Source organism: Petromyzon marinus, chromosome 14, assembly GCF_048934315.1.
Source record: "Petromyzon marinus isolate PM22_M1 ecotype Great Lakes invasive population chromosome 14, UKy_Petmar_22M1.pri1.0, whole genome shotgun sequence".
NCBI classification, from domain to species: domain Eukaryota; kingdom Metazoa; phylum Chordata; class Hyperoartia; order Petromyzontiformes; family Petromyzontidae; genus Petromyzon; species Petromyzon marinus.
This window is the reverse complement of record NC_133680.1, coordinates 13,016,777-13,029,292: the sequence shown is the minus strand read 5'-3', so window position 1 is coordinate 13,029,292 and position 12,516 is coordinate 13,016,777. Positions and strand designations below refer to the sequence as shown.

The following is a 12,516-nucleotide window of genomic DNA, read 5'->3' as shown; positions in this document are numbered from 1 at the left end:
TCCGACTCCCGGCCACGTAGTTTTACCCGGGCCTGCTCACCATCATGAAGGTCCTTAATGATCGTGAGCAGAGGGTCAGGGACCCCAAAAGCACGAAGAACAACCCAGAGCCCAGGCCTACTGATGGTATCATAGGCCTTGACCAGGTCAATAAAACAGAGTTGTAGGTCTTGTTGGAATTCCTTACACCTCTGCTGTAGCAGACGAACAGAAAATATGGCATCTGTGCAGGACCGCCCTTTCCTGAAACCGCATTGGGGCTCCGCAAGCCTCTCCTCAGCGTGCCTGGCAAGGCGATGTTGAATAATCCTTGCCAGGACCTTTCCCTGCACACTGAGGAGTGAGATGCCCCTGTAGTTGTTACAGTCTGTGCGGTCCCCCTTCTTAAAGAGGGGGACCACCAGGGCCTGTGCATCTTGAGGCCACACACACATATACGTACACACATACAACGTGCATCCCCGTCCGGCACATCCTCCTCTGCCTTATTGTGTGGAATTTTACGCAAAGGATGATGGGAATGGCACAAGACAGGGTTCAAACTCTTGTTCCAGCGTCGGTATAGAGAAACCGATTTTGGTTGCGGTAATTGTGGCCAACAAAATGCTTGTGGGGACAATATGATCACAATCCACGTTAAAAAAAAACCCCACACAATTCAAAGGACAAGGAGAAAAATAGCAAAACCATCCCACTGTGGCAATGGGCAATAGCGAGCCGGTCGTATGTACAGCTGGCCGTCTGTGGCACCGTAAAAAGATTCCAATCGCCGCTGCAAGTTCAGCCTGCGTGCATCCTCACGTTCGGGAGGCCTGAGAGTGCGAACAACGTGGGGGGGGGGCTTACTTAATGGAGAGCACATTGGCCACTGGTTTGAAGCAGCTGCTGCCCAAAAGGCAGGTCAAGCGAGATGCTTTGGCAGCCGGGCACGTTCTCTGCGGCAGCGCTTGAAAGGCAGCCTGCAAGGGCGTCGCCGTGTCGGCTCGATAATTATCGCCTGTGACAAAAGCTGCTCGATGCTGCTACACGCTGCAACTGACGTGCCGGACAAATTGATTAAGTAAAAAAAAACACATTAATCTTCGTTCTTCCATTTACTGCCCTTTGTCAATGCACTGCTGTCTTTCCACACCGTGCCGGTCATGGGGGCTGTTTGGCCATACTTCACTTCGCTGGTTCATGCGAGTTTGTAAAATGTGGAGAGGCCAGGATCGGTTTAGGTGTCACTCAGCGCCAATGCTAGCTGTGACTGGGAATCAACTCAGGCCACCAGGTCCATAGCGCAGTCCGAAAGAAAAAAAATATTCAGGCTGGTCTTTAAATCACCGATTGTCACGGCTGAGCAGAATTGGCAGAGACGGTTGCTGGGATTACTGCTCCAGAAATCAGAAGCACTGTTCAATTTAGGCACCTCCGTTGAATGTCTATAAAATAATCTGTCACGACACGGGTGCTGACGTTGGTCGGTTGAATATTCAGCCTCGCGCCGCTGCGGTCCGCGTGCTGCACTCTCACAATGCGATTTAAAATCTGAGCCAGCGGCTGCCGGGGTAACGTCAGGTCTGGAGGCAATGTAATGGATAGCACCTCGTGCGGAATCGCCAATGGTCGTCCTGTGGAGGGAGTGGCCCTCGACACGAGGACGTGACGAGGTAAAGGTGAAGCCCTGCGATTCCTTGCTCACGCCGCCGCCGCTGCTGGCGGAAGGCACGCCACTCGAGAAAAGCTCCAGAGAGCACATCGTGGCGAGGGTGTCTTTCACATTGGACAGAGTTTACCCCACCACACGCGACCTGCTGATCGACCGGGGTTGTCCATCAATGTTGCTGAGAGGACGGAGGCGGAAAGGGATTCATGAAGTTTACCCTTTCTTTCAACTGCCGCATAAACCATCACCACGCAAACTCCGGTCATACTCGCAATGGCTTTTGGCTCGCCATCGAACAAAGACGGTGGTCACCGCATCGCGCGCTTTCAGATGCGCTTCTGCGGCCGTCTGGAACGCTCTTCCTTCCGATATTAGGAAGCCACTGGAGCTGTCCTTCCCCCACTAATGCTCATTTGGCGACGTACGACGCAAAAGAAGTTGAACATACACACATAGCACACCTAGGGGGTGTTGATCTTACTCTTTCACACTGGCCAGACTTCTTGGAAGGGGCAGCAGCACCAACACTTTACCCCACCACGCGCGACCTGACGATCGACCGGGGATTCTCGGAGAACGAACCAGCGACGCACGAGTTTTGACAGCCCAGTGCGCTCCCCATGACACCGCCGCAGCATTCCCAGAGCACATTTTGATAATCATGGACTTCTACCCTCAATATTAAAAAGTGTGTAAAGTGAACGTAATGTTTGTTTACGTGTTTTATTACGTGATCGTGTAATGTACTGTATTTTATTCGTGTTTAGTGAATGAACAGACAACTAAGTTAAACGATGATACGGCTGCCTGCAGCCATGGTTCCCCTAACCCCCGACTTCCCAAAGGCCCCTCCCTGCACTTCCCCAACCGCGGATTTGCCTACCGCAGGAACATAACCCCCACAGTTGGCGAGGGAATACTGCAATCTTTTTGGACTCTGCTTTGTGGAATGGATGATGCTGATGATGATCAGCTGCGCACTGGTTGTTGAGTACCTGCTCTCCAGGGCTCCGACCACCAGGGCGATGAGATAGCTGGGTATCTGCACCTGCGAGCACAACGCAGAGTTGCGTGTTACACGGCAGAAGCAGCACACCGAGTACGACCGCGTTCCGATGGCAAAGGTGAAATCGTGGCACAAACCGCACTCTGTAGTGACGTGACCTTTACACTCGTGAACGTGGTCGCGACTTAAATAATATTATGAACACACCTAATTTATGTAAATTGATCGTACCCAATGTGGTATATCTCTAAGTAAACTATCTATCTGGGTGACACTGTGCAGGCAGATGCTGGCAAATTTCAACTCTTGGTTTAGTGTTGACCGAGTCCATCATTTCATCATCATCATCATGACATTTGTACTGTACTATAGTGTGGGCAGTCAATGGCGATCGTCCAGAGACTCGTCCCTCTACTGTACGAATGTGGAATTTCCACCAATGTGGCTCGAGGCTACCGACAGCGGTGACCACTTGAGCGTGGCGACACCGATTTGTTCCGTTTACCGACAGGGAGATACTGCCACCCTCCCATCGCAGGGTGACGTTCCGTGTCTGTGCGTCTCAAGGGTCTACGCGAGAACAAACAACGGCTACTGCTGTAACCCGCGTCTCGTTTATAAAGTTAAACACTCCTTCTCAGAGTGACTGACATTTTACAGTGACGTCGGTTTTTATATATATATAATTGCAAACAATCCATTCGTATCCGAGATGCAGTAAATATTTTTCTTTCGTACTGCTCGTGTAGATGACAGAGCAAAAACTACAATTTCACATTCAGGTGGTCAAGCCAAAGAACCGCGTCAGGAGCAGCGGAGTGTAATGCCATGCCGTCTCCTATATACTACTTTATTTCTACACGAGTGTATGTAACATTTTTATAAATGTACATGCACGTTTAATAAAGTACAGAACTGTACAGCAAATTATTCGCTAATCACCTGTATATGATAAATACGAAAGATGCGAGCTCGGTGGACTAGTTTCTTGCGCGGGCGATGCGGTGACACAGCCATTAAATCGACGTTCGCGTTAGAAGGCGGCGATTTGACTCGGCGCTTCCCGCACCGTGCGGGGGCAGCGAAAGCCCGAGTCGCACAAAGTGTGAGCCTGGATCGGGGTCGGTCGCGTATCAGCAGGTCTGCGTACTCTGAGACCTAACCGTATAATGTTTAGCCGCCGACAGGATGCAGCTCATTGACATTGTGGTCCTCGCTGACAGCAGTGGTGTATTACAAACAATTGCAAGGGGAACAACAAGTGGTCGTGGAGATTCATCGCAGGCATGTCATACTATGTTCGAAAAAAAAGTTTTGCTGGCTGGATTCGTGGCTGCCTGGCCCGATGCCTGGCTGATGCCTGGCTGAATTGTTTTGAACGCCCCCTGCACCCACACTCCACCCCGGCCGTGTATCTTCCGCAAACATGATAGAGGAGATAGAGGGAGGTGATGAAAGTATTTCAACTAAACTAAAACTAGAAACTAAAACGAAAAAGTTAACGAAATCTATTTTTTTTTACGCCATAAGGCCCACTCAGCTATATAGCTCTTTTTCAGAAGCAACCTGGCCACAAATGCTAGCTCAACTAAGTGGCTTAGCATGTGGATATTTATAGCAGCCAAATACTCTGAATGCACGTTGATTTTAAATGAGGGAAATAAATCTACAAGACCACGTGGAGAGAGAACATGCAAACTCAAAATATACAACAGGTGCTGGAGTCGGGATCGAACACACGACGTCCGGCATACCAGGCGAGGTAGTTAACATCTCGGCACCGCAGGGGAAGGGAGATAGGGGAGGGAAGAAGAGGTGGAGAGAAACGGAGAGGGGAGAGAGCGTTGGGAGAGGGTGTAAGGGCACGAGAGGAAAGAGATCAAAACAGAAATGAGGGAACGTGACAGGCAACGGCAGGGAGGATTCGGGAGAGGCAAGAGAGCCTGAGATGGTAAAGGAGAGAGGTGGCAATAAGGAGAGTGAAGGTGAGAAAAGAGAGAGAAATGTGGAGAGAGATAGCGGGGGAGGGAAGTAGGGTGAGATACACTGGAGGGAGGTGAGGGGGACGGGAATAGAGGCAGACAAAGCGAGAAATCGAGATGCAATGTGATATACAGTCGATAGAAGGCAAGACACATGCGGAGAGAGGCAGGGCTCTGTATAAGAATAGTTGTGCTGGCTGGGAGCGAGGGAAAGACGGATGGTCAACGTCCAAAGGACGTGCGGGTTGCTAGTCCCAGAGAAAATATTTAATTGCAAAACGCACGGTAATTAAACGAGGAGAGAGAAAGTGCTACCTACTGCAGAAACGACACTCAAAACAGCTCAGAGTTGTGGTCAACTCGGGTCATTATAGGAAGGCCGGAGGCAACACCTGTCACAGTCCGTCCGTTGCCCAGGACGAAAAGTGCAAAGACGTTTAGCAGGGCTGTGTTTTTTTTATTTAAAATGCTGGATAATAGCCATGAGCCAGTCCCTGCAGGAAAGCTGTTTTTCAAACTCAACACATTGTTGAAATACAATGCAAGTTAGCACGTGTTCAGTTGAAAAAAAAATTGGTACCATTAACCGAAATGCAAAATTCCAACGTTGCAGTGATTGAGCAGCATACTACAAAGCATTCATTCGAGTTTATCGAAGGATTCATTTTAGGATACTTCTCCGAGTAAACAATTCGTAATACAGCATTATTACTTACGATACCAAGATTAATTGTTTTACTTGGGGGAAAAAAATATATCCAAACAAACCCCCACGTTTTCTTGCAAGAGAAGTTATGCACGTGCTTAGGGCATAGTCCGTCCCAATTAAATTGCGTACCACTTAGTGCACTTGCAAATCGAGATTTGCAATTCTCGCGATTGGGGTAGGGGCTCCGCCAGTGGACTTAAGCACAGGCCATTGCCCATGAGAGGCACGGCCGCTTCGTAGGTGTGAACCTCCAGCCCTTAAAAAAGGCCAAAAGTATTGCCAATTTATCGCCAATTTACGATTGTAACGACATTGTAACAAAATAAGAGCTTAAGAATGTATTCGTTGGTGAATAGCTTTAACCAAGATTCCGATCTCAGGATTGTTTTGAATGTGGGGAGGAAACGAGGCTTCTGGAGATCACGTCGACATATCTATTATTCGTTCAATTGTTTCTCAGTCCGCTTGTCCTGGTTAGGGTCGCAGCAGCAGCATGCTGAGTAGGGCGGTCCAGACTCTAGCTCTTCTTAGGGAATTCCCAATGTTCTCAGGCCAGGCGAGCGACAAAGTCCCACCACCATGTTCTGGGCCGGCCCCGTGGTCTTCGCCCAGTGAGACGTGCCCGGTGGCGTTCCAGGGGGAGTTTAACGGGGGGCATCCTTACCGGGTGGCCGAATCACCTCAACTGGCTCCTCTCGATCCGGAGGAGCAGCGGCTTTGACTCTGAGGCTTTCCCGGATTACAGAGCTCCTCACCCGATCACGGAGAGTGAGCCTGGCAACCCTGCGGAGAATCCTCATTTTGGCCCCTTGCACCCACGATCTCATCTTTTCGGTCATTACCCAAAGCTCATGACCATGGGTGAGGGTGGAAATGTAGATCGACCTATAAACCGCGAGCTTTGTTCGTGAACTCAGCTCTCGCTTGTTTACACCCCTGAACTTTTCACCGAGTCTCAATACTCTGGAGGATTCTGCCAAGTAAACGAAACTAAAAATTGTATTTTTTATTTTACCAGCTAAGGCCCACTGAGCTATGGAGCTATTTTTTCAGAAGCGACCTGGCCACAAATGATCGCTCAACAAAGTGGCTTATCAGGTGGAAATTTACAGCAGCCAAATACTAATCCAAAAACTATGAACAATTTTTATTTGACTAGGTAAGGCCCCTGAGCTACATAGCTCTTTTTCAGAAGCCACCTGGCCAGAAATTATAACTCAACGAAATGGCTCATCACGTGGAAATGTATTTCAGCTACACTCTGAATGCACGTTATTTATAAATGTGGAGGGGAAAACCGGAGGACCTGGAGAAAAATCCACGTGACCACTGGGGGAACATGCAAACTCCAAATATACAGGCGTCAGGGTTGGGATCGAACCCATGGACTCCGGTATACCAGCCGAGGCAGTTAACATTTCACCACCGTGGCACCCCATCTTTGTATAGCTTGCATATCACAAATGTTTTTGCAGTAGGGGGCAATGTTGCAATGTGTCATCCAAATTGAGTAATTTGCAGTGTAATTTTTCAGCAGAGGGATGTTTGGCCAATACCAGGATTATGGGTGTGCACTATAATGCCCGTATGTGTGTATGTCAAACTTCTTTCGCACCATATGTAGCTAACCGTACTGATCGGAGGTGCAGGAGAAGGACAACAAACTAAACACAAAAAGCAGTTCTGAAGAAATTTGTTTTAAATCTGGATTTAAATGCGCTTAATTCCAGCGACTTCCTAGTATCCGTAGGAAGAGCATTCCAGATGGGCGCAGAAGCGCATCTGAAAGTGTGTGATGCAGTGACCGTCTTTGTACGGTGGCTAGCCAAAAGTCGCTGCGAGGATGACCGGAGTTCGTGTGATGGTTTATGGCCCGGCCATGACACATGGATACACCTCAAGCCACCGCATCAAACCGTCAATGACGAAGTTCATCTCCATCGGCAGACGTAGGCCATGCATGTGAATTATGTAATTTCAAGGCATGAGCCAGTAAATACATTTGGAAAATGTTATTGAATTCTTAACAAGTGTTATTCCTTTTATCAACCTCTGAAGGATGATGGGATGATTAACCCCCATGCCCACCAGAATTTCAGCTCACGACCAGACCTGGAGGTCAATCACTATTGTAAAATGTGCAGTTTGTAATGAAACGTTAGCACAATGTAATTGTAATTAAAGCTGACATTACTGTTCTAAGAAAAAATACGATTGACCCCAGGACTGAGTCAAGCATCTTCTGCCACAGCATCGCCCGGCCGGTTAACAACTCCCTGCGTTTATTTCATTACAAGCACTTCAACTTTTGCAAAACCCTCATCGAAGGACATTTTGCGACGTTAATTTAGCCGCTCCCCTTTTTTGGGCGGCTTCATCCCCACGGATGTCATCCCTCGTTTCACGCTGTCCAGAGATCCACTTGGTTTTGTTTTACGGCGACATCCCGAACGTGCGCTCGTTCACGGGGCACACGTGCTTCCGTCTCTCCGCCTGCGCGTCTTTCCACGCTGCTACGCGACCTGGGTAAACACGCTAAATATATCGTTCATCCATCATGTAAGCCTCAACAGGTTGGTAATGCATATCGTTAGCAGGCGTGCGTTTCCAATGCACGTACGTACATACGCCGCATCGTATGCTGCCGAATGCGTGTTCGTTTTACCTTTCTCGCGACGAGATTTTGGGATACTATTGCAGGGGATGTTCACCTACTTACTGAAATCAAAGAGAGTTATGTAAACACAGTGGCACAATGATCTGAGTAGCCTATTGGTCAATTGACTTCATTATAAAAAAAATGTACTTAAACTGGCGACCCCCACGGGACAAACGTGGGCCAGGAACGCTTAGTTAGGGCCTGCTGAGAAATGAAGAGATACAGATGAGAGATAAACACGAGATAGAGGTGACAGAGCTGTAGAAAAGCGATAAAGATTAGCAAGATGAACAACAAGGAGATGAGAGAATCGTATACACCAGATACAAGTTAGTAGTCATTTGTTCTAATGTCATGACATCACGAAGCCATGTAATGCCATTGCATCTGTGCATCATGTGACATGACGTCATGTGACCCCACCAGCAATGTTGAATTGTATTATGTGGCCATTAAAAAAATGTAGCTAAAGAACCCTGCTCTAAGGAAACTCTGCCCCCTGCCATAGGAATGTGCAAAGTGCCACTGATGACTCCGTGATGGGCCATTGACACTGAAGAACATGGCCCAATGCTTGTTGGATGACGGCGACGCTAAGACTTTTGAAACCGGTATATTCACGTTGATATTCATCACGACTCTCACAAGTGGCGCTGTTCCACTCATGCTCAGAGTGCCGCAGCTGATCCAATGGTTGTCCTGGGAACTTTACAGGGGGGTACTGAGGACTGCAGCTGCTGTTGGAGTGATATGGGGAGGCTCACGGAGTTTGACATGCACGCCACACCTTGCAAGTTAAATCGTTTATATTTATTTTACTTACAGACCAGGTATGTCCTTTGTGCTGATATAGCACTGACATTGTACAAGCTCTCATCCTTCCATGGTGTATACAATAAGTGCCACTTTGTGGTTATATAGGAGGATGCCCCCCCCCCCCCCCAACATTGTGGAATTGTGGAATTTCATCCACTGGATCAGCCCCAGTAGTGGAGATACATGCTGCCCCATTGCTGAATGTATGTTGAACTTCTTCCGCCTCACATGCGTACGTAGCCAGCATGCTAATCGGTGGTGCGGGGGAAGGACAACAAACTAAACACAAAAAGCTGTTATAAAGAAATGAGTTTTCAATCTAGACGATTTAAAAGTGGACAACTCCAGTGGCTTCCTAATATCGGAAGGAAGAGCGTTCCAGACGGCCGCAGAAGCGCATCTGAAAGTGCGCGATGCGGTGACCGCCGTCTTTGTTCGAAAATTCACCAATGTACGGATGCATCATTAACATGCCTTTTGTCATTAACATGCCTTTTGTCATTAACATGCCTTTTGTATAGACTTGCATTGGCATGTTTGGCTCATTTCCATAGCCGCCCCAAGGCTGGACATGGATACGCATGTCGGTCAGGGGCACAGCACAACACAGGTGGCTCAGCGGTCAAGCGAGCGACTCGCAGTCCGAAGGTGTAATAGTTTGAATCCTGGTTGAGGGTTGACTCAGTCCATCAGCCCTCTGGGATCGATTAAATGAGCACTGCTTGCTTGGGAAGTCAACCAACAGTGGTTGTCCTGTGGAGAGACTCGCCCCCACCTTAGAAAGGTGGAATTTCCACCACTGGCTAAGGGGCTGTAAACTGGAGATCACCACTGCTGCTGCCTCAGTGGTCACTCGAGAAAGAAACGACTCTTGACTTTTTTGACCATAAATCTACCGAATGTTTCCACGCCCAAGGCCAGTCGAGGGTAAGCTGCCACTGCGTGTGTACGTGTACGGGGACGTGCGCATTCGGAAAGAAAAAAAAATACAGACACCTGTGCACGGATGGCCTCAAGGTAAATAGCAGGACGCTGGAAAAAAAAATGTGTGGCTGCTCTGCGTGAAGCTGACGTTTGCAGCGGCTGCTGCCCCTGTGAGCCGAGCAGAGCGACCCTTTTCGTATTTATCACGGGACCTCTCTTGCCAGTATCAAAATATAAGAATAGGTTTTACCCTTTCTGGCAATAAAAACAGCTGTGTGAAGATGTTAAAACACCAAACTGAAACATTTTTTTCAAGGAATCCTATCTGCATTAACCACGTATACTTGTGGTGAACATGCAGAAAAAAACCACATGCTCTGATAGTGGCATTGTCTTTGTGCTGTTCGCCTTTTGGCATCCTCTGGTCTAATACTTTGAGACGAGGCTCTAAAGAAAGCTGTCTCTGGTGTGGACCAATCAGTTTCGAAGGCAATGCATCATATACTACCAGAGCATGTTTTTGTTTGCATATTCACCACAAGTATACGTGATTAATGCAGACAGGATTCCTTGCAAAATGTTTCAGTTTGGTGTTTTAACATCTTAACACAAACTGTTTTATTGCCAGAAAGGGTAAAACCTATTCTTATACCTTTTCATATTGCCGCTCGACCTCCCCACGTCCGGATGTTTGCTGTCACGGTGACCTTCACTTTGAGTGGCCACTTCAAGGAGATTATTCAAGGGTGCTGGCGTCATTCGGAAATCGGTGGTCGACCTTTTTTTATTTTTAACCACAACAAAATGATATAATCGGCCTACGACAAAAATCGCCTGGAATATCTTGTAATATTTATAAAAGCTAAGCAGGCTTTTGAAACCTGGATAATATTTGAGTGGGCAGCCACCAAGTATAACGTAACAGGGTGTTGTAGGCTGCATGGCTATGTTGTGAGCTACAGGGGGCATAAACATCCCGAGTTGTCATTAATTACTACGCACACTCACCTATGATCCCCACCTTAGCAAACCCACCGTGACCAGCGTGGTAAAAGTATGGCCAAATAATCGCTGTGAGCTGCACGGCATGGGTAATAAGAGACAGGGGTAACAGGAATCACGGGTAATAGGAGTTATGGGTAATAGGAGTCATGGGTAACAGGAGTCATGGGTAATAAGAGACAGGGGTAACAGGAATCACGGGTAATAGGAGTCATGGGTAATAGGAGTCATGGGTAATAGGAGTCATGGGTAACATGAGTCATGGGTAACAGGAGTCATGGGTAATAAGAGACAGGGGTAACAGGAATCACGGGTAATAGGAGTTATGGGTAATAGGAGTCATGGGTAATAGGAGTCATGGGTAATATAAGTCATGGGTAATAGGAGACATGGGTAATAGGAGTCATGGGTAATAGGAGTCATGGGTAATAGGAGTCATGGGTAATAGGAGTCAGGGGTAATAGGAATCACGGGTAATAGGAGTTATGGGTAATAGGAGTCATGGGTAATAGGAGTCATGGGTAATATAAGTCATGGGTAATAGGAGACATGGGTAACAGGAATCATGGGTAATAGGAGTCACGGGTAATAGGAGTCACGGGTAACAGGAGTCATGGGTAACAGGAGTCATGGGTAATAGGAGTCATGGGTAACATGAGTCATGGGTAATAGGAGTCATGGGTAACAGGAGTCATGGGTAATAGGAGTCATGGCTAACATGAGTCATGGGTAATAGGAGTCATGGGTAATAGGAGTCATGGGTAATAGGAGTCATGGGTAACAGGAGTCATGGGTAACAGGAGTCATGGGTAATAGGAGTCATGGGTAACATGAGTCATGGGTAATAGGAGTCATGGGTAATAGGAGTCATGGGTAATAGAAGTCATGGGTAACATGAGTCATGGGTAATAGGAGTCATGGGTAATAGGAGTCATGGGTAATAGGAGTCATGGGTAATAGGAGTCATGGGTAACATGAGTCATGGGTAACAGGAGTCATGGCTAACATGAGTCATGGGTAATAGGAGTCATGGGTAATAGGAGTCATGGGTAATAGGAGTCATGGGTAATAGGAGTCATGGGTAACATGAGTCATGGGTAACAGGAGTCATGGGTAATAAGAGACAGGGGTAACAGGAATCACGGGTAATAGGAGTCATGGGTAATAGGAGTCATGGGTAATAGGAGTCATGGGTAATATAAGTCATGGGTAATAGGAGACATGGGTAATAGGAGTCATGGGTAATATAAGACATGGGTAACAGGAGACATGGGTAATAGGAGTCATGGGTAATAGGAGTCATGGGTAATAGGAGTCATGGGTAATATAAGTCATGGGTAATAGGAGACATGGGTAATAGGAGTCATGGGTAATATAAGACATGGGTAACAGGAGACATGGGTAATAGGAGTCATGGGTAATAGGAGTCATGGCTAACATGAGTCATGGGTAATAGGAGTCATGGGTAATAGGAGTCATGGGTAATAGGAGTCATGGGTAACATGAGTCATGGGTAACAGGAGTCATGGGTAATAAGAGACAGGGGTAACAGGAATCACGGGTAATAGGAGTCATGGGTAATAGGAGTCATGGGTAATAGGAGTCATGGGTAATAAGAGACATCGGTAACAGGAATCATGGGTAATAGGAGTCATGGGTAACATGAGTCATGGGTAATAAGAGACATGGGTAATAGGAGTCATGGGTAATAGGAATCATGGGTAACAAGAGTCATGGGTAATAAGAGACATGGGTAATAGGAGTCATGGG

The 12,516-nt window shown here is 47.4% G+C and overlaps 1 protein-coding gene across 1 annotated transcript in view; it reads right to left on the bottom strand.

The window, feature by feature from the left end:
* LTA4H (leukotriene A4 hydrolase) overlaps window positions 1-12,516 on the bottom strand; it is a 128,888-nt gene that overhangs the window by 59,244 nt on the left and 57,128 nt on the right. The window contains exon 7 of the mRNA XM_076067106.1: window positions 2,644-2,696. Within this exon, the coding sequence (XP_075923221.1) occupies window positions 2,644-2,696 (53 nt within the window). The remainder of the gene's footprint in view (window positions 1-2,643; window positions 2,697-12,516) is intronic.